Source organism: Anopheles bellator, chromosome 2, assembly GCF_943735745.2.
Source record: "Anopheles bellator chromosome 2, idAnoBellAS_SP24_06.2, whole genome shotgun sequence".
NCBI classification, from domain to species: Eukaryota; Metazoa; Arthropoda; class Insecta; order Diptera; family Culicidae; genus Anopheles; species Anopheles bellator.
In genome coordinates this window covers 36911381-36935890 of record NC_071286.1, presented here as the reverse complement: position 1 = coordinate 36935890, position 24510 = coordinate 36911381, and the positions used below count along the sequence as shown (strand labels likewise).

The following is a 24510-nucleotide window of genomic DNA, read 5'->3' as shown; positions in this document are numbered from 1 at the left end:
GGCGAGTGCTTTAATAAATTAATCATTACGGTCATAATCATCAGGTCGATCTTGGCGCAAATAGCCTGTTAGGCTCTACAGTTCGCCTGCAGGATTGCAGTTCACAACATATCTTGTATCTCAGGAAAAGAAAAGTAACTACTAGAGGAGTACTACATAAAATGAGTTACTAAATGATTAAACTATAGTCGGGCAAATGAATTAAACCAAACAACAAGATACAGGTTCATCTTCTTTTATTTTCACATACGGACTTACGGTTTAACCTCTTAAACACGTATTTAAATTACTCTCAGTACGGGTTGTTTTCCTCGGTTGGGCACTGGCAGTAGGACACGGGAATTGTTGCTAGTTTAATTTTGAAATAATAGAATAGTGTTCCACAGACAGTACCAGGGAGGAATTAATAAGCGATCATATGCTTATACAGTCGATAGTGATGTACCACAGTTCCAGTGTGGAAGGACGTTAAGGGTTGGAGGCTTGAAACGGAGTCCTTAAAAATACCTCTGGAGTGTTTTGTTGTTCGCATCATCACGTCAGTTCCACGGGTGTTGTTGGACAATAAAATTTGTCCATTTCGCTACGATGCGCTTTTAGTTGACCTCCTGGAAATTCGCGTTCTGAACTCTGCCGGAAAGACAGGCGGAATATCGAGAAGCACTTATGTTTTGTCTGGTTCTCGTCATCTTCTATCGCCGCACACGCATCTTCGCTGTGAAACTCTCTTATCGTACGCATCCTTACTTACACATATTCGCTCCTTCGTTCGCTCTTACATTCTTTTATCAGTCATGCCGTTGAATGGTATCAGCCACGAATGTGGCTTTTTGCACCGAACGACACATCGCATCCACACTTACAGTTCGTCATGTTCATCCGCATCGATGGCTTCTTCGTCCTCGTCGGCCGCACCTCCCGCAGTGCCCTCGTCTGATGGATCCGCTTCGGGAAACTCCTCCTGCTCGGGCTGCTCATCGAGCGAGACGCCCAGCGTTTGACGCATCATCCGCTCGACACTGTCGGCAAAGTCGGCCGTCTCGGGCAGCTGAAAGCCGGACCGTAGAGTGGCCGTGTTGAACATCAGCACCGCCATGTCCTTGGCTACAATATCGTCCACGTCCGCATCGACACGACGCAACAGCTCTCGCATTAGCGGGTGACGTGGGTTGATTTCGAGCGTTTTCTTCTGATTCAGATAGTACATGCGTTGCGGATCGTCCGTCTTCTGGTGCGCGTTGGCCAACGCCAATCGCTCCATGTTACCGGTCCAGCCGAACATCGAAGCGACCAGGGCGCAAGGTGAGTTTGAGAGACGTTCCGAGAGCTGCGCCTTTGCGATCTTGTCCTTTAGAGCCACATCGTTCAGCCACTTGAGCAGCGGCTCGTACTCCGTCTTCAGCTCCTCGAAGCGTGCCTTTGACTCGTCCGATTCGTTCAGCGTGAAGCCTTCCTTGGCCACGTTCTGGAAGCGTTTCCCATCGAACTCGGGCAACGCCGAAATACTGTACTCATCAACGGCCTCCACCAGGAACAGTACTTCGTAGCCGCGCGACAGCAGACGCTCGACGAACGGAGATTTTTCAATCTCGGTACGGGTTGGACCGGCAATGAAGTAGATGTTGTCCTGCTTAGGCTTCATGCGTCCTACGTAATCCGACAGGCTCGTGTACTCCTTGTCCTTCGTCGAAGACGACTGGAAGCGGAGCAGCTTGGCCAGCCGAGATCGATTGCTGGGATCTTCCATGATACCGAGCTTGATGTTGGTCGAGTACTCCTTCCAGAATTTCTCGTACTGTGCCTTGTCGATCTTCTTGATCATGTCGAGCGCCTTGCGAACCAGCTTCTTCTTGATCACCTTGATAAGTTTGTGCTGCTGAAGCGTTTCGCGCGACACATTCAAAGGCAGATCGTCCGAGTCGACCACACCGCGGATAAAGTTAAGATAATTGGGCATCATGTCGTTGAATTCGTCCGTAATGAACACGCGGCGCACGTACAGCTTGATGTTATCGGCCTTCGTGCCGTACTTGTTGAAGCTTTCCGATGGCTGCACTTTCGGGACGAACAGTAGCGACTTGAACGTAACCTCTCCCTCGGCGATAAAGTGGGTCTGTGCCAGCGGCTCGGTCGTGTCTTTCGTCAGACTTTTGTAGAACTCGTTGTATTCCTCATCCGTTACCTCGCTCACCTTGCGCGTCCAGATGGGTTTACTGTCGTTCATAATCTCCCAGTTCCAGACCGTCTTCTTGACCTTCTTCGTCTTCGGTTTGTCCTCATCGGTGGTTTCCTCTTCCTCCACCTTAACGTCCTCTTCCTCCTCGTCAACGTTGTCCTCCTTGACTGGCTTCTCGGTGGTGGCACTTTCCTCCTCGACCGGCACCTCTTCCTCGACCTCCTTGCTTGTCCACATGTAGATCGGGAAGTTAATAAACTGCGAATACTTCTTGATCAACTGCTTCACCGTGTCCTCTTCCAGGAAGTCTAGAGCTTCCTCCTTCAAGTGCAGCGACACCTGCGATCCCCGCTGGAGCGTGTCACCACGAGGATCTTCGACGATGCTGAAACTGGCCGCATCCGATTCCCAGATGTACTGCTTGTCATCGTTGTGCTTCGTCGTGACCACAACCCGATCCGCCACGAGGAACGCCGAGTAGAACCCGACACCGAACTGGCCGATCATATCGTTCACGTCCTGGCCCTCTGATTTGTTGTCCTGCATCTTGGACAGAAAGTCTGCCGTTCCGGACTTGGCGATCGTACCGAGATTGTTCACCAGATCCTGCTTGGTCATGCCGATACCACTGTCGATAATGTGCAGCACCTTGCCCTCCTTGTCGGCCTTTATTTTCACCTCCAAATTGCTGTTGCTATCCAGTACGGACGGGTCAGTGAGCGAAAGCAATCGGATCTTGTCCAGTGCGTCGGAAGCGTTCGAGATCAGCTCCCGCAGGAAGATCTCCTTGTTGCGGTACAGGGAATTGATGATAAGCTTCATCATCCGGTTCACTTCCGCCTGGAAGGTAAACTTTTCCGATTTCTCGCGCAGCTCTTTGATCTGAGCCACGTTCAGTCCGTCCAGTTTGATGGCCTCCTCCTCACGCTTCACCGCCTCGGCGTCCGTTCTCGAACCTTCCTTCGATGCGCCGAGATCATTGTCGACCATTGGCAACGTGTCATCGTCGTCATCTGCGGCCTCCGCACGAACCTGGGAGATTCCTGCAATTGGTTATCGTAGAACGCGTGTAAGTCCATATCGGCACTACGTCTCGTTGAAAGTTCCATGATGTGTAGTTTCCCGAACATTCTTCGGAGCACCGCGCCGCCCTAAGCGTTTACAAACCATGTGGAGAAGCCGAAGAGCGAAACTTACCTGCAAACAGAAACACCCCCAGTACCAGAAGTAACAAGTACTTCATCGTGATGGCACTCCGATCTATTGGTTTACTATTGAGCACGGAGCAGGAACCCACAGTTGGCCTTCCGCACAAAGACGATACCGCGGAACAGATTCCGGTGCAAAGGCTTTCCTACGAACGAGTCGGCAGATAGCGAACGAATACGGGTTTTGGTCCCGGAGAGCACTGTCAAATAAGCGCACAACCAAGCGGGCCGCCCAGGTACAACCCATCTAGTAGGTTGTGCATCAAATACCGGCTTCTTGTACGCTATCTCGCTCCTTCAACGCCATTTCCCAGTGCGTCGTCGCACAATGGGCACCAGATAGAGCAACCTCCGATGGAACCGTGATTCTGACGTGGTGCGTACGAGAATATTTGGCGCTCGCTGATTGGTCCAAATCATTCCGATTGAAACACAACGTGTACAGGGTTGAAACTTTTCTCTATTCTGTCCATATTGCGCTCTGTCGGACTCCGACATAAGCCAGACCGAGCGTTATTATGAATCGCGCCACCAAAGATTTCGGGAATTCCCAAAATGTATATTTTCATTCGACACACGAGCGTAAATTTTGGTTTGAAACAATGTCGATTTGTACTGTAAGAAGCCCTTCGTATTAATTGTAAATACTATATAAGCCCTATATAAGCGGTAACCGCACTATATAAGCGCTATAATACCGCACTATATAAGCGGTAACATTTTCAGTATTATTCTGTTTCATAGGAAAGTTTTTTGATCCTTTGAAATAATAGTTTCGTAGCCATTGTTAAATTTAAGAGATTATTTTAAGACTACTAAGTTGCGTCAAGTAGTTCGACAATTTAGTAAACCCCAAACTTTGTCGGACAAGTGAACGAGATTTTGACAACTTCGAAAAACAAAACAAACAAATCAGCTGACAGTCAAATAAACAACAGTTCGACCGAGTTATGCAAACGGTTACATCGTTACTGGCTACGGAAAGAAAATGCGCTTACGATTGTTTCGACCGAGAATCGGTATCTTTGGGGCATCCGGCACAGGTGTGGCGTTGATCGGTGGGCTACCATTCATCGGCAATGATCATGATAAGGTCACAATCGATACGAAAACGGTACAGAGCATGTACGCAGAGGCAGCGGGTGATAAACAAACCGGCATGGAGCGGCTCCGGATGATGTTCAGCATTGAGTACGGCCACGGGGTGCAGACGAAAAGTTAAACGAAGAATTCGCTGAAGAATATGCTTTCGTTGCCTTTCAGCGAATTTGGCCGTGTGTCGACGGAACTCAACTCCATCTACCAGGCCGGATTCATAGGATTTCTGTTTGGCGCCTGCTATGGAGGCTTCGTAGACTCTCGCGTAGCGTACATGAACTTCATGGAACGGAACCAGGCGACAGCATTCGAGTCAAGCTTTCATGCCAAAAAGAAACTGCAGGATCAGGTGACCGTAAGCTTCGCCAAGGGAGCATTCAAATGGGGCTGGCGGTTGGCGTTGTTCACCACGAGCTATATGTGAGTAGTTTTTAGTATTGCGTTGTTGTAGGCTCTAATTAACTGATCTCTGCTAACTCCATCCATTCCAGAGGCATCCAAACCTTGATTTCCGTCTACCGGGGGAAATCTTCCTTGTACGAATATATGACTGCTGGGAGCGTTACGGGGGCAATGTACAAATTTAACATGGGGCTCCGCGGCATGGCATCGGGCGGATTGGTGGGCATGGCGCTCGGTGGAGTGGCAGGAGGTGCGTCGCTGCTTATCATGCGTGCTACCGGTACCACGATGGAGGAGGTTCGTTTCTGGCAGTACAAGTGGCAAGCGAACCGCGATCAAGTAATACGCGATTCATTGAAAACGCAAGAGAGGGCTGAAGAGGAACCGCTGCTCACGCATCACCACAACAAGTTCGGTAAAGTGAACCTCGATCTTGATGCGATCGAGGCGGAAAAACGTAAAGTACAGCTGGCGGTGGAAAAGGAATCGTTAATGGCGAAGCTGGCAGAGGAAGAAAAGGCTGTGTCCGGTGAAAAATAGCGTGCCATTTACTGGGCAAATGATCCATATTTCTTTCTTCCATTGAGTAACTGCGCGTGCTAGAGATATGTTTTACAGAATTTTATTTCAAACCGATTCACAACTGAAGAACCATCATACACACTCTGTCTATCATCTGCCCGTTGTTGCTGAAAGTTGTTTATTGCTGGGTGAGGAAATGAAAAGAAAAAAAGTGAAAAATACAGCACCTAATACGCCGTACTGCGCTGCGGCTCAACTATTATCTAATTGTCTTCATGTCGGGTAAGGATTTGGATTTCATTAGCTTCTTCTTGGCTTGCAGCTGTTCGTGCTTGAGCCGCAGTTGGAGCAGAGCGGTGGCACCGCAGGCATCAGCTTTGGGGCGGGAATCAGGAAGGGCAACAGGCAGGCACAGGCGCAAAAGGAAAAGAAGAAAAACTTTCCGTTAAACCGTTGGGAAGTGCAAAACAGCGCGTTAGGTGTTGGGAATACGAAACCATTTAATCAGTGTTGATAAAGAAAACAATGACACGGAGGTGTTTTGGTTTTTGAGAAATGAATTCAGACGGCCAGAGCCCGCGGTTTTATTCACAAAACATAATTTGAAAAAGAAAAACTATCTACATACAACGTAAAGATGAATTGGCGAACGATACAACTAGCTTCTATCGAACGAACGAAGAACAAACATAATAGTAAATCTAAAAACACAGACGAAACTGCATGCTAAACTTAAATTAACGATGCGGTTCCAGCATCCGTATCCGGCGAGGAGTGGTAAAGAACTTGTGGTAGAACTGGGTTTCAGATATAAAGAAAAACAATGTTAAGGAGAATGAAGATGGTCTATGTTCAGAGACCACCATCGGCCCATGTAAGTATGCATTATCCTAGATAAGGCGGTGCTTGCGTGTTTACTAGCAGAACAGTGGCAGGAAGCTTGCAAGTGAATACATAAACACATTACTCCCACAGGTGCACTACATAAACCTTTGTTTTATTTCTGCACTTTTGCAATTATCACTGGAGCAAAGATTGTGTGGTTTGAATCGGAATTGGGTTGTTTCTTTGTTGTTTGTTTTTCATTAGGACCAGAATGAAACAAGAAACTGCTCATGTTGGGCAATGCATCGATCAGTTCAAATCAAGTAGTTCAAACCGAGTGCCCAGTTCCCTGTCGGCGGAGGGAACAGGGGTACGTTCTGTTAACTTCTTTAAAACGAACACGTTCAAAGGTTTTAGTAATTCTATCACACATGCGTGTACTTACAACAATACTCACACATACACACATACACAATCATTCCCACTTTCTATTTCTCTCTCACATAACACAGAAAAAAACTGTTCTATTCATTCATTCTCCTCACACGTACGACGCCATTTGTTCGATTGTGTGTTCGTTCGATCACAAATAATGAAGAACAAAACAGCATGAAAAGGGAAGAAAACAATAAGGAAAGATACAAATAAAATAAAGAAACAAACTAAATGAACAAAATCGTACGATATACCAACAAAAAAATTATGTATCAATAAATTTCACTTTATCACAAGCGTGCTTTTCTTGTATCACAGAAGAAGGAAACTAAGTACGCAACGCAGCAGCAGCCAACGGAACAGGGCAGGCCGGCCCGACAAGCAGCTGTGCACTCGGTCTGGCTAGCGATTCGAACTGATGATTTAGAAACAAAACAGGAATCCAAACAGAAGAGCCAAGAAAAACATGCATAGAGTTAGATGTAAACATGGTATGGCTGACACGCGGCCGATGACGATTACTGAAGGAAGTCTTAGTGGCGAGATGTACGATTGATTGGAGAGCAGCGTATTGTTATGCCATTATCCCGTCGTCTTGCTGCATTTGGATTATTTCATTTGCAATGTATTTAGCTACTCAAGCTTTGTGTAACTCTGCCGATGATGACCCTTCTTTCCGGGAGTGAGTCGGTTTTCGTAGACTATTTTGTTAAGTAAACAGTGGCCCAAATTAATGTTTTTAAAGTGATTTGTGAATCCCTTTCTTCTTCGTTTTCCTAATTTTTCGTAAGTGTTAGCCAAAAATAAGAAATTATAACATTATCCGCAGTACCACAACCAAAAGTAACAGCTTTTCTGTAGAGTACCCAATAGTGCATGCCCGCCGAAACGAAACGCCGGTTTGGAAGTCAATCGACGTTGACGACGTTCCCTGACTCCTCGCTCTCTGTGTTCACCTCCCCGCGGTTCTATGCTACCGTGCAAAATTCTAGTACTTCGTTACTAAAGAGCATTGTCGTTAGTTAGTTTTTTGTGGTGCGCCTGTTTCGGGGTTTCCGTTCTGATCTCCGTCGATTTTAAGTATCTATCCTTTGCTATCCATCTGCCAGCTCCAAAAGGCGCACCAAAAACCACAACCTATTAAACTTTTGGATCTGCCGAAACTCGTAAGAGCCTCGCAATGGAACATTGGCAAAAAACTAACTTACGAACAGAACTTCTATGACGTAGTCGTGGGATTAAGTTTCAATTTTTGCGCCAAACACTAAAGGTGTACTCTCTTTGCAGTGCGATTCTTTTAATGTAAGTGCGTATTGCACATAATGACAACCCATCACTTTAAGAACTAAATTTTGATTATGAAAAGAAAGGGAAGTGTTAATGCATCCTTTGCCGGTAGCTTTGCCTTACTTGTGACTGTGTTTAAGTATATCACCTTAAGTATCTTTCGTCGCTGAAGGCTGCCAACTGGCCCCGAAGAGGAACTGCAGTTCAATGGCAGAGCGTTCGCAAAAAAACTAAGTACATTCAATGCTCTCACTGCAACATGCAGCATCTATCTTTGGCTGCGAACATTCCCCTGTGTGCGATGTGGCCTTACCGCATGACCGTCAGCCAAGTTATTCGCGTGCCAACAAAATACGACTTTTGTCATGAGAGTCATGCGCGGGTCACACAAATCCGATACGATGAATCTTACGGTACCCACTTTTTGTATAGTTCTTCGGCAATTGTAGCTCTGACAACAATTTGAGGTGTCGTATTTAGTACCCTAGGCAAAGAGTGTCTCGCAAGTGTAGGCGAGATGGAAAAGTAATCCTTCGTCATTCAACTTTGAAGGTTTTCTGACAAATACGAGCATCAAAACCGCAAGCTAGCTTCACACGCTCGTAGATCCGGCGGACTCCCTACGCATCAATCTTCACTTGTTCAGCCCTAATTTGCGACTTTTATACAGCAAACACACAGCATCTCCCATTATTGTTATATAATCCTATTCAGTCGAGTAAAGTATATCAAAGAGTGGTCCTTCTGCTTTAGCGCCCCTCAATCGTAAGCAATCGCTAGTTTTGCTTAGTTCTCGTTTCTTGTAGCGGTTGACGGTGCATGAACCATGCACAGTCAATTTGTTGCGCTCATAATGACTTCCGTTTTCAATTATTAAAGAAGGCACATCATTTTGCTTTTTATCTGCGGACTGAAACGGTCTCAGCAATGGGAGTGTAATCGCAAATCAATGCCAACTGACTAGTACTCCTTTGCATTCCAACTAAAAGGATCACGGATGGAAGAGAGTAATAAATAAACTTCGGTTACGGTCTACTCTTGCCTTTCCGTGATTTCCCATTCTTTCTGACTACGCGGGTTGTACTGTTTCCGTTTTTCAGTTAAATGGAATGCAGCTAGCCACACACACAGGGAGCCGCCCAAAACCTTAACGAATAACGCAATTCGATCAACGAGGTTCGCGTCGCAGATCCGGCGTCTATTGTCAATAAGTATTGCCATTTCACAACAAAACCTTCAAATCGATCAGTTAAGTTAATCGCTGTTACGGTCATAGCGGTTTCCTGAAAAAATGCCTACTGCTCGGTTGTATGTTTGCATCGATAGATTTTGCATAGTGTTACGTGGATGTCGCACTGAACTGAATAAGGCATAGCAGCAAAGGATGCGTGAAAATAGAATCGCCGGTTAATCGAAACGAATTAAACGAAAAAACAAGCCTGACCGAACGTATATAGTACAGTAGGTGAATTAATGAGTAGTAAATAATTTAGATAAGTACTTCTACTGCGACCTTTCGCTCCACCCATGCTAGCTACTGAGTTTCCTGTTTTTCTGCTGATGGATGTGGCGGCGTTGATGTAGACGCTGAACGTGTTGTCGGTGGTGTGGAGGATATTAAGGATGTTGCGAGTGATGCTTGTTCCGCTTCCGGTTCCGATGGTGCTGCGCATCGCACTGACGTGACACACGACAATGGTGGGGGATGGGGCAACACCGATGGTTTCGTGACGACAGCTGACAAAACTCCTTGACTTGCGTTCAACGGCCCGGTTGTCATGACAGCGGTCAGCGGGTTGTAGTTAACGGCCGACTCGATAGTCATTTCCGGCAGCGAATCCATAGACCGAATCGACATGGAGTCTTGCGAGGTGAGACTCGGGTTTTTAAATATGCTCAGCGAGTCTCTTGCCAGTTGTCCCAGATGACTAAGCCCCACCGTTGACTCGGTCTGACGTTCGCCCGTTGTATTCGCCGATGGTGAAGCAACCCGGCCACCGCATCCAGCACCTTCACCAGCACTCATCGCACTACCAACGCTAATGCCACTGCTGTTACTGGTCGTACTACCGATCAGACTACTAGCACCACTTTGGTGGCTTCCGTAGTAATGGCCGCCCACCGTTGCATTGCCATACTTGTTCGTTAGCGTATCAATATCGTCTTCTGATTCGTCGTAATCGCCTCCCAGCTGAAAGATCACTCGGGCATGAGGCGCGGTAGCCATCGGAACAGGATTGGTTGCTACAAGCGCGATCGGTTCCCCTGTACTACCAGCCGTGGTCGCTACACTCGTAAGCAGCTTATTGGTGATTGTGTTTTCCGGCGAAATGTTCTCCTTCATTTCCACCTTCATCTGCGGTGGCATATGTTCTACGCTTTGTTGTTGCTGGTTTACGCTCGGTGCCCGGTCCGCTTGTAATGGATGATGGGTTTGCGTTTGATTTTGTAGCGGATGTAGCTGTTGCTGCACAGGCGTTGATTCAGGCGATACGTTCACTTTCAGCACTCGATCATCGTCCTTTTTGTGACCGGAGGAAGATGGGCTGTTTGTGATGGTGCTGTTGTTGCTCCCGGCATTGCTACCGCCGCCACCGTGTGCCCAGTAGAACAGCCCACCCATGGGACTTTCCTTTCGTGAAGGAGGCTGCGACGACCCGCCATGTTGGCCACCGCCAGCTACTGCTGGCGCACCGGCGTCCACATTCGGTGGACTAACCGAGGACGATTTACTCGAAGAAAATAGATTGCTTGGGTTGAATAGACTGAGCAGTTTCTCGATGGCCGGTGGATAACCGCTACCACCGCCACTCGGTGTCGGTGTGCTTCCTCCGCTCGAACTAGAATCGGTCTGTTTGTTCGCTGAGCTGGCCGCACTTCCGCCTCCACCAATATGTGTGTGGATCCAGGAGGTTTTCCGAACGCGCGGTGCAGCTACTTTCTCCGCCACCGGTGAGCCCCCGCTGGGCTTTGCCTCTTTCTCCAAATGTTGCGTCGACGTTAGGGTGCTTTCGTTCGAGTGGCTTGTTGGTGCTAGTACTGCTGGGGCAGGGGTGGTTGTTGGTAACGGTGGCTTCGTACCAAGCGTCCAGTTAGTGGCGGACAATGAAGACGAATTTGATGATGCGGAAAGGTCGTGCACATCGTACAAGGATTCCTGGGAGCTGGCCCCTTGCAATGGCATACCAACAACGACGACACTCGGCGAACGGGTGTCCTTGTTGCCATCGATAGCTGTCGTGCGTGGAATGAGCGTACTTTCCTCATATGGCCGCGTTGCCGCCGACGAGTTGCTTGCCGCTGCTAATGATCGTGCGGTAACGACGGCTTGCGGTTGCGGGGAGCCGCTAGCGGTCAGTACATCGAAACTCTCATCCGCCGAGCTCAGAGATGTGTTGTTGAAGTTTGCATTGTCGATCGAATCGATGCTGCCGCTGATCGACGAACAGCAACTATCGTCCATGATGCCACCGGCCATGAAACGTTTCACCTCCAAATCCGGGCTCTCAATGCTCGTCGACGAAAGCACGGAATCGTGCAGTGTGCTGTTGCTGTTATGGGGTGTCGACGAGTGTCGCACCTTCACCGTTGGATGGTAGTTCGCCGCACCGAGTTGGGGCTGTGGCAGCGATTGTAATAGTGTGGTCTGCTGTGGAGACTGTAATGCATGCGGAGGCTGTTTCGGTGCTACAGTTTGTTGCGATAATGTGGGAACTATTGGACTGTTCGGGACTGGGACCAACGGACAGGTTTGTAGTTCCACTTGCGGTAGCTGCAGCGGTGACTGTGGTGGAAACAACATTGCTGATGGTTGTAGTGGTTGGAGCTGTGTGACGTTTTGGGGTATTATCTGTGGCATTGTAGGCGTGGCACCCAATGGCACTATCATAGGTATGACGCCTGCTGGTAGCAGTGTCGGTGGTAGCATAGTGTTGTTGGTGGCGAAAGTGTTGCTGGGGGCTGGTGGTAGCAGTGGCGATGGTGAGTTCATACGCACACTCGGGACGGCCGCGGCCAGTGGCGATGACGGAGATGAGGGCGAAAAGGATGAAAATGTTGGTGCGGAGCTACAAACGGGCCGCCTGTTACTTGCACCACCCATCAGAGGCGACACTCCGATGCCTATGGCCACCGATGACGACGACAGAGGTGGAGAGGATGTTGTGTACGATGATTTACTCGGCAGACTGATGGTGCTGCTGCTACGAATGCTAGCACCTTTGGCACCAGCGAGATCCGGCTCGGCGACCGTCACTACGCGAAAACGGGAGTTCGATGGAAAGAAGAGGGTGGGCGAGCTGCCGGTCGACGAGGGCGATGGCGAGGTTGACGCGACGCTCGTCAAGCTACCGCCGCCTCCCGTCGAATCGGACACGCGCGACACGTGGAAACGATTACGCGAAGGACTTGGTACGGGTGAGGCGATGGGAGAGGGAATTGGACTGGGCAACGGAGAACGTAAACGGCCACTCGGTTTCTTGCACCCACCACCGCTGGGATCGAGGAGATGTTGCCTATCGGCGATCGCACTGGGGGACGTTTTGATCGACTGACAGGTTAGCGAAATCTTTCGGCTACTCAGATAGTCCACCCGGGCGCGCCGCACCTGCGTGTTGCTCGTGATCGGTTCGCTCGGTTCTGGCGGGTTCTTGTTGCGTTCACACTGCGCCCGAATATTGTTTACCAAGCGACTGTACTCCGAACCGACACCGTCGAGCGTTGTGTCCTGAGTGGGAGAAAGGAGGACGAATCTGTAAATCTGTCACCGAGATAACCACAATGCACCGCTGATAGTTACCTTCACTCTGCGCGGCGTATCGTCCAGATCGATACGGTTGACCGATTTGTTCGACTTCATCGCCTCGTTTAACGCTTCGAGGCCCGCCTTCTGGATGTTGTTATTGCGCATATCGATCCTCTGCAACGAGGAATTACCGCCGAACTCAATCACCTCGGCCATCGCTTTCGCACCTTTGTCCGATAGATGTGCTCCCTGCAGCCCCAGGTTTGTGAGGCTTGTGTTCGCCTTCAGGCTGGCCCCGATCCCCGACACGAAGCTATTGCAGAGCAAATTGCTACCAACATTCAGCGTATCGAGTGTGGTTGTTTTTTCGAGCAGTTTCGCAAAGTGATGCGCCGATTTGCGCGTGATTTCGTTGTTCCACAGCACCAACACCTGCAGACCGGTCGGAACGGTGGACGCTGCGTCTGGCCCGGTTCCGTCACGGTTTACGTTCGACTGTTGCCGCTCGAGGGTACCATTTTTCGTGGCAAACTTCGATTCGATTATTTTCAAGCTCGATTTCGAGTCGTTCGAATCGACCGATGTTTCGCTGTTCAAGCTTTCCGAACTAAACGAACGTTCATTCGGGAAGCTGCTCGGTGCCGCCGTTGTCATGTACGGGCTACTGCTAATCTCGAAATCTGAATCATCGCCCACGGACTCGAGGGAGTGCGAAAGGGCGCCTAGCACCGCACCATCATTGTTTGTTTCCATTTTGACCACGCGCTTCATGTGCAGCGCTTTGCCTGAAGATTGTGCTCGATTCCGCTTCTTGAGCTGTTCCCCGCTAATGGCACTTTTGCTTTCGTTCTTGCTAGTCGCGACCGGTGGTCCTGTTTCTGTTGGTGCTGCTACAGGTACGTCACTCACCGAAGGGTAGTTCACTGCTTCCCGTGCATTAATCGCCTTCTCAAGCTGCAGCTCGTGTTGTTGTGATTTTTCGATCAACAACTGAAGTTCATCTTTTTTCAACGGTGCCGCCGGAAGTGTTACTGCCGTAAACTGACCCACCTTCGGCACGGAGATGGTTTTCCCCGACCGTTCTTCACCGGCCGTCGTCGTTATGGCAAGGTCGACGTACAGGTTTTCCTGAGAAATTTTCAGATTGCTACCATCGTCGTCGTAATCGGTGCACATCTCGGAAATATCTTCATCCATCACGCTCGCTACCACCGTCGCGGTCTGCTGTTGCTTTGGCCGCTCTTCCACGGCGACCATTTCACTACCATCACCGTTGCCTTCCTGCCTCACTTCCGGATGGGAAACTTGCTTTGGTTTCTGTTGCTCTTTTCCGTCGTTTGCCGGGAGATCGATTATTGTCGCCTCAAACTCACTCAGAATGCTGTCCTGTTTCGCAAGCCGTGCCTTTTTCGGTGCATGTGGCACTGGGCTTTCCGATTGCTCGAGGCTAAGCAGCAGTTCCAAGCTTTGATCCTCCACCATTGATTCTGCTGGGCCTTCGGTTTGTACTGTTTTTGCAGTGCTCTTTTCGAAATCACGATCCATTGCGACGGTGCTGCTAGTGCTGGTCAATCTTAGCAATGCCTCCTCCTCGGCCGTTACCCCCACTAGACCAGTTTCGGGCCGTACTCTATCACTAGTTTGTAGACTTACGCTATTGTTGGGTTTTGTACTCGTTTCCACTAGATTCGCAATCGGTGGAGCTACACTGGTCGGGGGTGGTACCGGAAGCGTTGGAGGTGGGTTGATTTCTTGATCTAATTCACTCTTCGTATACATGCCGGGAGCCGTTACTGGTGACGGAACGATTGCATCACCTACCCTGCACCCAGCTGTGCTGTTCAGTTCATCTTCTGCTGTTGATGTTTCGATCGATGGTAGAGCCGGCGTAGATGGCGGTGTTACCGGAGTAGTGAGCGGGCTCGCCGTTGGTGAAGTGGTAGAGTCGCTGTCGCTCGCAATGGACCCCAGCGAGTCGGTGGGCCGCAAGCGCGTGGGAAAAAAGTTTTTCGAACTGTTGATGTTGTTCAGGCTGCTGGAAAGGTCGGAAAAGCTAAGAGCGCTTTTACGCTTCTTTTCCTGGACGTCCTTGAAGTAGACCGATTGATCAACGATCGCACTCACGATAACCTCCACACCCTTGTCCTGGTGGCCGCCAATATAAAAGGGGAAAAAAGTTAGTTTACACGTCTCACTCGAACGCTACACACATTAAACGCTCAGCCCTCCAAAATTGGTCTTCTTTCCTTACCCCAATTCTATTGTTTGAAATGTCGATCAGCTGAATGTAGAAGTTCTTGCGAAGCAGATTCGCTATTTGCTGCGCATCTTCGCATATTAGTTGATTGTGTGCCAGCCACAGCTCCCGCAGAACATTGTTGCGCATTAGTATGGTGCAGAGAGAGGCAATGGGTTGCTGACTAAGTACACAGTGCTCCAGCTTGAGCGTGTGCATGGCGGAAGTGCTCAAGGCCTTTGCGAGGTTCGTCACCTGGTAGTCCGATATCGTAGGACCGCGCGTGATCAGCACGTTCAGATGCTTGCTCTTTTTGATCATATTAATGCAGTCAGTCCATGTTTTGCTCGACATTTGAAGATTGTCGGAAATGTCCAGCTCGTTGGCCGCCTCGTAGTACTCTATGATGTCGAACATCACGCTGGCCGTTAAGTCGTCTAGGCCGCTGTGGGACAGGTCGATGCAGCGATACCGGACATGTTTGAAGATAGGCTCAAGCGCTTCACACGACCCGTAGCTGAGATTCTGATCTTTTAGCGACAGTAGCGGAACACGATCTTTGGTGAAATCGATCGACTGCAGATGATCGATAACGCACTGGAGAGGTAAGGTGCCATGACTGTTGCATGATGCACGGTATAGTTCGAGCAATTCCGCTGAGTCACAAATGGGGGCTGTAAAGATAGGAATGACGCAACATTTGATCACAAAATATCTAGCCTACAAATACTATTAATATTCTATACTAGCGACTATGCTAATTTTAAAAGTTTGTTCCTTTGGATCGATATGTTGCAGTTTGGAGACAGAAGTGTAACATTGTAGCAAACACAATTATTTCTACACTCTGAAATGTAAAAGACGCGCGTTCTAATTGGGTGGCATGCCGTCACCAAATCAAACTGAAAGCTGTGACTTTTTGGCCTATTCCAAAATTATCTATGATTGACATGGAATCAGAAGAATGAAACTACGAAGTATCCAGCATCAACAGGTGTTAACGGATTGAAAATACTCCAATGGTTCGTAAATTAAACTGTAAAATCACATCACAATATAGTGTACTTACTGCTTGCCCAAGGACTAACCGGGTCCAGATAACCAGTGATTAAGTCTGAGTCTTTCGGAAACGACACTCGGCGCAGTCTCTCGCTGGTCGCTCTCGACGCACCACCCGCCAACACACCCATCCTGGTCGATTTCTTCAGACTACTGTGCAAAACCGGCGACGAGCTGCTACTGCTGGCTGTACCGGCAGCACTCTTTGGTAGTGTCACCGTTTCGCTCGTAACTGCTGCGGCTGAACGTGTGGCAGCTGCTACCGGTGGGGCCGATGCCGCGACTGCTTCTGCCGCTGCCAGCGACAATTCTTCGGCTAGCGTTAGAACGCGCGAAGCATCACTCTCGGCCTCCACGGTGGTCTTGACGGCGGGCGCGAAGGTTGAGTTCATTGGTTCTGCGTCGGCTGGCACTTCCAACCGTGGTCGCCGGATGACAGGCGCTGCCGGCGGAGGTGGGAGCAGTCCTTCGCCTGCAAGGGAGTGTTCTTCGCGTGAATCACATGGGCACCGATCGACCGCACACTTGACCATGGTCGGCTTGGGTTCCGCTGCGGCGATCGCTTCGGTTTCCTGTTGGGAAGCTGCCAGAGCTGGCGTCGCGGGTGGTGACGATTCTGAGGACGTCGCGGAGGATGAAGCCGCCGAGGATGAGGAGGACGAGGCCGAGGACACCGACGACGAAGGGCAGGTGGACGACGACCGGGGAGGTGGTAGCGGTGTCGATGGCGATGACGACGAGGATAACAGTGAACCTTCTACACCGATGGCACTGGTAATGGTATTATTTTCTGCGATCGCGGTTGCTACTGGTGGTTGTGGTTCTGCTGCAGTGCACGTCTGTGTATTGGTTGATGACACCGCAACCACTTCGTCTTTGTTGGCCGCCCTCGCTACGGCGGTGTTGCTAGTGTTGGTGCTCGGTTCAGGCGTGATTTGTACTATCTCTACCGGCGCTACGGTCAGCACGGGTTCGTTTCCTTCTGGCTCGCACCGACAGGCCGTCGTGGTTTGCGTGTCAACCGCTTCATGCGTTGCTTCGGGTGCAGACACTGGGACGCCTTCCGTCAACGTAACTGCCTCCGTCACAGCACTCCCAATCATTGCACATAGGTCACCGTCGTCGGTGTCCTCATTCGCGACATCCGTCCTTCTGTCAGCTATCGCCACGAGGTCACCACTAGCGTCCTCCTGCGTAACGCCACTGTCCTCGTCGTTGCTCTTGTTGTTATTAAAGCGATCGTTATTATTATTGTTATTGTTATTACAACCATCCGCGGCCAGCAACATCGTCGGAGGAAGATTTACCTCGATCATGCGATTGTTGTTGGAAGCAGCGTCAGCGGCGTTCCCTAAGCACTGTCCATCCGTTGCAACACTCATACCGTTGGCACCCTCCAACATCGCAGGCGATTGTTCCTCCGCAATCGAAGGGCTGGACGCAGTGGAAGAAGAACTCGTTGACAGCTGGCCGGGGAGTAAGGCTTCCGTGGTTAACTCTTGTAGCGGTAGTAGGTGGCTCGTCATTGTAGTCGCAGAGTTTGCCAACATTAGCGTGCCGGGCGAGGCGCTCGTCGCTTCGCTCCTAGCAGCACGCTCATCGGTTTTACTAGTATCTCCTTGCCCACCGGGTTCGGTCGTCTCCTTAATCGTAGTGGTCGCATTGCTTTCTGGTACACTCTGGGCCAGCAGTGTGTCCGTTTCCAACAAACAGGGAACCACCGTCTCCGCCGTCATCGTGTCGGTCGCTTGCGTGGTGTCATCGCTTGGCTGGCGTGCTTCCGTACTGGTCGCTGACTGTTGATAGCTTTCGTGGCATACGCTGCTGCTCCGGTGGACATCATCGTGCGGCGCCGACTGTTGCCGTTCGGTTGATGACTGGGCAGTCGTCAGTGGCTCGGACTGCTGCTGTTGCTGCTGCCGCTGATGCTGAGCTTGCTCTTCGGCATCGGCCGTATTTTCATCGATCTCGTCGGTGCTGCTATTCTTCGAAATCGACGAAACAGTCGGCGAAACGGTCGACGTTGACGAAGGTGACGAGGGTGAAATTAGTAACGCTAGTGCCGCTTCCGCCTCCGCCAGTCCAGTAATCGTCGATTGTGGTTGTTGCTGCTCCTGTTCTAGTGCCTGCGTTGGATCTACATTCATTTTCTCACTCCTTGGACACCGGCGAATCGGATCTGTTATCGGCTTTTATCCTTTTTGCGAACCAACGACAATCGCCGAACAACAAACTGCTTCGACCTTGACTCTTTCACCGATCCTCGCCTGCTTTTACACGTTATCAGACGGTTGACCAAAGCAAGTGGAAAGATAGCAGAGCACTCAACGGATCAAATGTGGCCCCGTAGGCGTTCCCAATATTTTCAAACAAGTATTTGTATAATCGAGTTGCGCTCACAAGGTGTTTAGTTTGTTTTTGTTTCCCCGCTACTCGCGACGAGTGGATAATTCTAGTAACCAGAATTTACTAAATATAACCCAACAGTCATCCGTCCTGTTTGCGCCTGTGTGTGGTGTTTGCTGTGGGAGCTGATGGGAGGTTCAGTTCTGTCCGTTTTCTTTTTGTTCGCTCCGCCGCTGGTTGACGGTAGGTTACTGTGCAGTTGCCACTTCGTCTGCTCGGGCTAGTCGCACAGGGCGCACGCTTGTTTTTACTTGTTTTGCTGAACAGTATCTCGTACCGGTCAATTGCTGTAAGTACTCAATGCAGCAGTCACACACATTCACTTCACGGCGAGCTTCACTTCGTCTTCCTTTTTGTTCGGTTGTTTCCCGGGTACTGTACGGTGATGCTGTGCTCTCCCACGACGATTTATTTTCGTTCTTTCACGCCCCACTGGCCGCTTTTGTTGCAGTTCCGCGGTCCCATGTACAAGTACCGTGTGCTCTAAGTATCGACCGCTTTTTGTCTTTTTTTCAGTCCGTTCACCTGCCTGCCGGTTACACCTTCGTCGTTTTGTCTCTCGATCGCGACTAAATTCACACCACGCGGCATGCATCCACGGCCTATCGGATGACAGACGGATACCACTACGGCAAGTAACGCCTCGTCGGTTTGTTCCAGCAGTTGAGGTGATAACTTCCTAGTCCTTTGCTTTGCCGATTACTTCCTGATTGTTCCAGACAGGCGATCATTACTTGGAATCTTTTCTCGCAGATTTGCACACTTGACTTCCACCAATGCCCGCCGTCTTCGTAGCCCAGAAACAATGTGATCGGTCTTGGTTTATCTACAATGTTAATTCTGCATTCAAGCCCGCTTTGTTCGATCACTTGCGTGCCCCAATCGATCGTGATTTCCTTCGCGTTGCACAAATTCACCGATGGGAGTAGCGTGGTGGACGTCGACTTTACTGCCAACCATGCGCGTACCGAAACAGCAGTCCGTTGTGAAATCAACTTGCATTTGCAATTGATTCTATCAAAACAAGTCTTGCGCAGTTTCGTTGGATGCCCAATTTTGCTTCGATGCGCGATGCTGCACGCTGCATAAAGCTCTGCGAAGTCTTCTAGTTAGCATACGATTGCCGGAAACTCGTTGACTTTCCCATATCCTAAGTCCGGGCGATATTAGTTAAATTCTGGTTCCTTTGTGTTTCTTCTTCAACTTTCCACGCTGTGTGTCTCGAGTTATCAGCTCTGCTGGGGTCCCACCACCGTTGTTTCTGCACAGATACCGAACGAAAATAGAACGAAATCATTGAAAACAACGGAAACATTAACATAAACATATGTCACACGCAGTATGTATATCGTGTGCCGAAAAACTAGATAAACGCTTTTTTTATCAAATTTAGTTGCAATTATTTTGTACCGACGATAGATATTAGAATGAGTCTCATAAACTTCGTATCCTAACAGGGTACAATCTGTCGTTCGTCCACAGCCCGGTTCGCTTCCTGTCAGCAGGTGCGATACGCTACGCTACATCGCACTTCGCAATCTTGCCAATATCGTTACTCTCGCGAACAAGCGAGAAACAAAGCGAGCAAACTATGACAAATAACGATGCGGATCCGGACGGGCACAAAAAAAGAACCCTGTTCACGCTGTAACCAGCTGACGGGTGAGCAAATGGCCGCCAGTCGACAGGGAGTTTGTCGCGTGTCGCGAGCGAAATGAAAACGCGAAGCGCGCGTTACAAAGCCAGCCGCTCTGGTGCGCGAGATGATCATATGTTTTGGATGCTAGTGTGTACGGCAGCGAAACGTTCACGTTTACGCGACCAAACACGGCCTCAGCTGCATCCGCCTGACCTGCAACTCCGCGCCCGTAGGAGGATCGATGAAAACCTGTTTCGTTTGCCACTTGCCGCGCGATCGTAGACGAATCACCAAACGTTGAGGATGGCGGTTTGAAGGGGTGTGCTTAGTTTCGTAGGTCAAGACACAACGATCTCTCGTCCCTGGCTCTCAGGCCCAGCAACCTAACGGAGGTAGCCGCGTGGGACGGATGAGAATCCACCAACACAAACCAACCTCACGCAATGCTACCGCGGCCGGGCGCCCCGTTTGTTACGCCGGTGAGCTCTATGAACGTAATCACTGCACACCCCGCTACCGTCGGCTTAAGCTATAGCCAGGCTCAATTGATGGGCCAGGCAAAACAGGGGTAGTATGATACTTGAACCAGATGGCAGGGTGTGGCTTGGTGTTTTTTCTGGTTCTCGGCGGCTTTGTAGCGTGATGGCAGGTCCGTGTTATGCTTCCGTTTCGCTAATAACCGCCATGACTTCATCCTGTTTGTCTCAGCTTGGCCCCCACCACCACGACAGGAAGACCGTTGAGATCATCAACCTTTGCGGTGCGCGATGGACGGACCGGTCATCACAAGCTGGCCAATGTCAAGAGCAAAGCTTACAACTCAAACTGTTCCGTGATCTTCATCGTTCCTTGCCGTCCACCGCCTGCATAGTGTAAGCGACCCAGTAACCGTGCGGAGCACAAGAAAACCGTGGGGCCTAAGATGAAAATGACTCACGCTGTTGCGTCGTCCAACACGGGGTATGTACACTGCAATCGATAATTACCTCATCATGGGTCAAGCATTGATACGGACAAAACTTTTGCTGACAGTTGTTGTTTAAATACAAAATGAAAAAGTGCTCATTTATTGATGTATAGAAAATAATCACTATAAGAGAAAGGTGCACCAAACCCGGACAATGTTACCCATAAAACATTGACATCTTGGTTTGGTTCAAACCCAATTCCTAACAGTTTGTGATATCATCTTGCGAATGCTGCTGTTTAAGAGCACCCAAACTTCTTTCGTGTTCCTCGTTTGGCACAACAATAAACACATTGCCGCCTGATGTGCAAATTTTAAAAAAGACTTGGGCGCGATTTATCTGTGCAATCACTCCACGGTACCTCTCCGAAAGGCAGAGATACGGTTGTTTGGCGACAATTGGCATGGCAAAAATGCTGCCACGGAGCGCAATACGGCAAGCGCGTCATTCTCTTTATTCTCACCAATAAAATGCTCTTCCACACCAACCCGTAACATGAATGTGCATACCGCGCACATTATGGCCCATTAACGTCGTCTCTAGCGGCCCATGCATCACCCGAGCAAAACTGCAACTGCAGTCAGCAAGAATTACTTTAGAGCACGGAACACCAACACGAGCGCGCGAGCGTGCAAGTAACGAGAAGCATTCCGAGAACGATTCGATGTCACGTTATAGGGAAGTACGTGCGGCGGGTGTTGTTAGCAAAAATTACCATGCAGTATGGTATACATACTGCACGGTAAGAGGCCAATGGATCGAACAATGAGTCGTTTGCCGCAAAGAGCACAACGTTCTTGTGACGCGAAGGTTTGCATAATTTTGATGTATGGTTGTACGGGGCGGCTCTTGTGCCAAGGAAAACGATGAACTTGGTCGATTGTCGGGCGTATGCAGGCTCAGCAAGGACATCGCTGATCGGATAACAATCTTCGGATTGGTCGTTTTCAAACCCACACAATTTTATAGCACTCCGCAACACGTCATCGTCACGTGGAATAGAACAGTCCGTCGTCGAACCGTTGCATGCAGTTAATTGTTGGGTCATATGGTGTGAATGCATGGCGTGCATTTTTCTTATATTTGTCACACTAAAGCGAATGGTGTCGTAAAAAACAGGCATCAAAGGACACTTCTTGGCCGTCAGCAATCAGCACCGCAGAAAGCAAAGGAACCCGATTTGCGGTTTTTCTACCATCACACAGCTTTGGTCGATTATCAGAAAAACAGCTCGTATATCGTGCGCACTTCATTTGTGTCCCCACGATTTTTGTGTATCATACTTTCGACCAGAACCACTGGGCGCGTCCTCGAACGAATCAGAACAATGTATTTTTTTGAACGCTAAATTCAAGTAGTCATTTTACGTTACGGTTGATGAAGGCTATCACAAGTGGCAGGCGACCAACTTCCGCGACGAAGAACGTGAGTCCGTGAAGTCATTTTTACATCCAATGATACGACGAGGAATCTGATGTCAAAACCAATCGGAAGCGATTGAGCTTTGATATTTCGGATTTTCGGTTTTATCATTTTAGCATTTTATCTTCATCGGCAACAAAAACAACGTACCCACGCAATTAGCGCAACAAAACACGAGAACGCGAGACACGTGATATGTAGTGTGACCTTTTTTTCAATCGCCCCTTTTTTGCATGGCCAAATAGGATTCCTTGTTTAATCACACACCAAATGCGGTATGGCCAAAAATAAAAATAAAAAGACAGTAAATTGGCGGGGCGCTAATAAATTCCGCGAAACACTTTACAGTAAGGCGTTAAAAAAAAGATCTAATAGGCGGCCGACTAATAGAAACGTCCAATATGGACGAGGTAGTAGCACGTTGGATTCGTGTCAAAAAATAAGAAGATCCGGTATCTCTATTTGCGAACAGCAACGAATGAATGGGCCCAACTAAAAAGCCCGCGTTTCACTACAAATCCTTTCGATTATCGCTGGACACAACTAGATATTTTTCGTAGTACAGTCGGAACGATACGATTTAAGTACAGTCAGCACCGTTTCTTAACTAGTCGTTTTACCGAAATAATTTCATCATACTTTTTTAAACTCTCGTTTGCCTTGGGAAAAACTAGGTCGATGATTTTCATCATCTTCACTTGAAGTGGATGTTTGTCGGTTAATTTTTTTTAGGAGTGAACAAGTAAACTTGTCGAACATCTATTGCCTTGGCCGCAACCTAGTATGGAGATCGTTGGTAAACTTTTGTTCGAGATAAAAGCATATAGCAGAGCTGTTGGTCTTTTTAAAGAATTTGCATCGTTCGAGTGGTCTGATTTTTGAAAATTCTTATCCATCAAAAAAAAAAATGGGCAGACAGGTTCGGGTACTTAGAAAAATAACGTCAATCTTGGCTTATAAAGCAATGGTGTGCCTCTTTGATTCAACCACCACCGGTTTTACTCGACGTTATCGAGCACCATCGCCAACCGTCAAGAGCTGCAGAAATGGATTGATGTAATTGGATACGATGATTTGCATTGATTCATCGAATATCATACACCACGCTTGTGTTCTCGCAATTCCAATAGAAAAGCGTTTAGTACTGTGTTTTTCTCCTTAATGGCGTTCTTTGCTTTATTGTTCTTAGTCTGAAGATTTGAAGGGCTTTGGTAGATAGCTTACTAGACGATTGTCAAAAACTTTATCCCATCGACAGATGCAGTGCCCAATGAAAGCATACTGGAACGCATGATTGTGACGTAGCAGGCAAGGGTGCATTTTAGGAAAAACCGTGTGTGTGTGTGTGTGTGTGTGTGTGTGTGTGAGAGAGAGAGAGAGAGAGGATAGGATACAATTACAAAGGGCATCGTAGAGCGTAAACGTAAATGAGTAATGTTTGCCTGGTGCGCCACGGGCTGTAGTACGCAAGAGCAGCAACCGAGAGGCGCAAGGGAGGGGTTTTGTTTTTGTTTTCTTCTCTACTCGTTCGCACCACTTGGACACGATACGTCGCTCTTTTTCTCACACACTTTTGCATTGCGCATCGCATCATTCGGTGCATTATTTTCTCACGATTCAGTTGTCTCTGTTCCCCATACCGTATCTATTCCTTCTCTATCTCTCTCTCCTTCGTTTAGTTTGAAGACTTTTCTAAACCCACATCCGATTGCCCCGACCTACAAGGAGCGCACACACAACTCTATGCATTGCACAACACACACCGGGCAAAGCAATGCACTGTTGCGCCAAAAAGTGAGGCACAGTGGGATAATTCGATGCTACTTTCTCTTACTGCACCGACAGTTCCGTGCATCAGCCCGCGTCAACAAATTGGCAACATCACTCGTTTTTGCCAGATGATGGATGACTTCTGTCAACCAGTTGGCAGGCTGCTCAAAGATGACTGATCAACGCCTGTCCGTCTCATTCTCGCGCCTGGCACCTGCAAAAGATCCGGTCTATATTCGGCAAAGCAGAAAACAGGCTGCGCGGTTCGCGGAATGGCCACATGTTTTACAGCTCGCCATCAGGGTAACTTTGT

General features: G+C 49.0%; 3 protein-coding genes across 3 annotated transcripts; 1 reads left to right on the top strand and 2 right to left on the bottom strand.

Moving 5' to 3' along the window:
- Positions 1 to 837: 837 nt before the first annotated feature.
- LOC131211827 (endoplasmin) lies at positions 838 to 3533 on the bottom strand. The gene is made up of 2 exons (XM_058205457.1): positions 3374 to 3533; positions 838 to 3219 (listed from the first exon to the last, which is right to left on the bottom strand). The coding sequence occupies exons 1-2, from the start codon at positions 3417 to 3419 to the stop codon at positions 860 to 862; spliced, it is 2406 nt and encodes an 801-aa protein (XP_058061440.1). The 5' UTR covers positions 3420 to 3533; the 3' UTR covers positions 838 to 859.
- An 822-nt stretch (positions 3534 to 4355) lies between these two features.
- LOC131212414 (RPII140-upstream gene protein) lies at positions 4356 to 7028 on the top strand. Its single transcript, XM_058206273.1, has 3 exons — positions 4356 to 4575; positions 4648 to 4902; positions 4974 to 7028. Exons 1-3 carry the CDS (start codon positions 4373 to 4375, stop codon positions 5422 to 5424), a joined length of 909 nt encoding a protein of 302 aa, XP_058062256.1. The 5' UTR covers positions 4356 to 4372; the 3' UTR covers positions 5425 to 7028.
- On the bottom strand, positions 5500 to 18139 carry LOC131207483 (serine-rich adhesin for platelets). The gene is made up of 7 exons (XM_058200098.1): positions 16003 to 18139; positions 14949 to 15607; positions 14003 to 14842; positions 12752 to 13936; positions 9709 to 12679; positions 9455 to 9591; positions 5500 to 7367 (listed from the first exon to the last, which is right to left on the bottom strand). The coding sequence occupies exons 1-6, from the start codon at positions 18137 to 18139 to the stop codon at positions 9488 to 9490; spliced, it is 7896 nt and encodes a 2631-aa protein (XP_058056081.1). The 3' UTR covers positions 5500 to 7367; positions 9455 to 9487.
- Positions 18140 to 24510: the final 6371 nt, after the last annotated feature.

Excerpts from the sequence above, each read along its gene's own strand:
- LOC131212414 (XM_058206273.1), top strand. The coding sequence starts at position 4,373 with ATGCGCTTACGATTGTTTCGACCGAGAATCGGTATCTTTGGGGCATCC. Across the intron at positions 4,576-4,647 it reads CGGATGATGTTCAGCATTGA|CGAATTTGGCCGTGTGTCGA; the intron begins GTACGGCCACGG and ends GTTGCCTTTCAG. Across the intron at positions 4,903-4,973 it reads TTGTTCACCACGAGCTATAT|AGGCATCCAAACCTTGATTT; the intron begins GTGAGTAGTTTT and ends CATCCATTCCAG.
- LOC131207483 (XM_058200098.1), bottom strand. The coding sequence starts at position 18,139 with ATGAATGTAGATCCAACGCAGGCACTAGAACAGGAGCAGCAACAACCA. Across the intron at positions 15,608-16,002 it reads GGTTAGTCCTTGGGCAAGCA|CCCCCATTTGTGACTCAGCG; the intron begins GTAAGTACACTA and ends CTATCTTTACAG. Across the intron at positions 13,937-14,002 it reads AGCAACAGAAACCAAAGCAA|CGGCCAAAGCAACAGCAGAC; the intron begins GTTTCCCATCCG and ends GCCGTGGAAGAG.
- LOC131211827 (XM_058205457.1), bottom strand. The coding sequence starts at position 3,419 with ATGAAGTACTTGTTACTTCTGGTACTGGGGGTGTTTCTGTTTGCAG. Across the intron at positions 3,220-3,373 it reads GGGGGTGTTTCTGTTTGCAG|GAATCTCCCAGGTTCGTGCG; the intron begins GTAAGTTTCGCT and ends AACCAATTGCAG.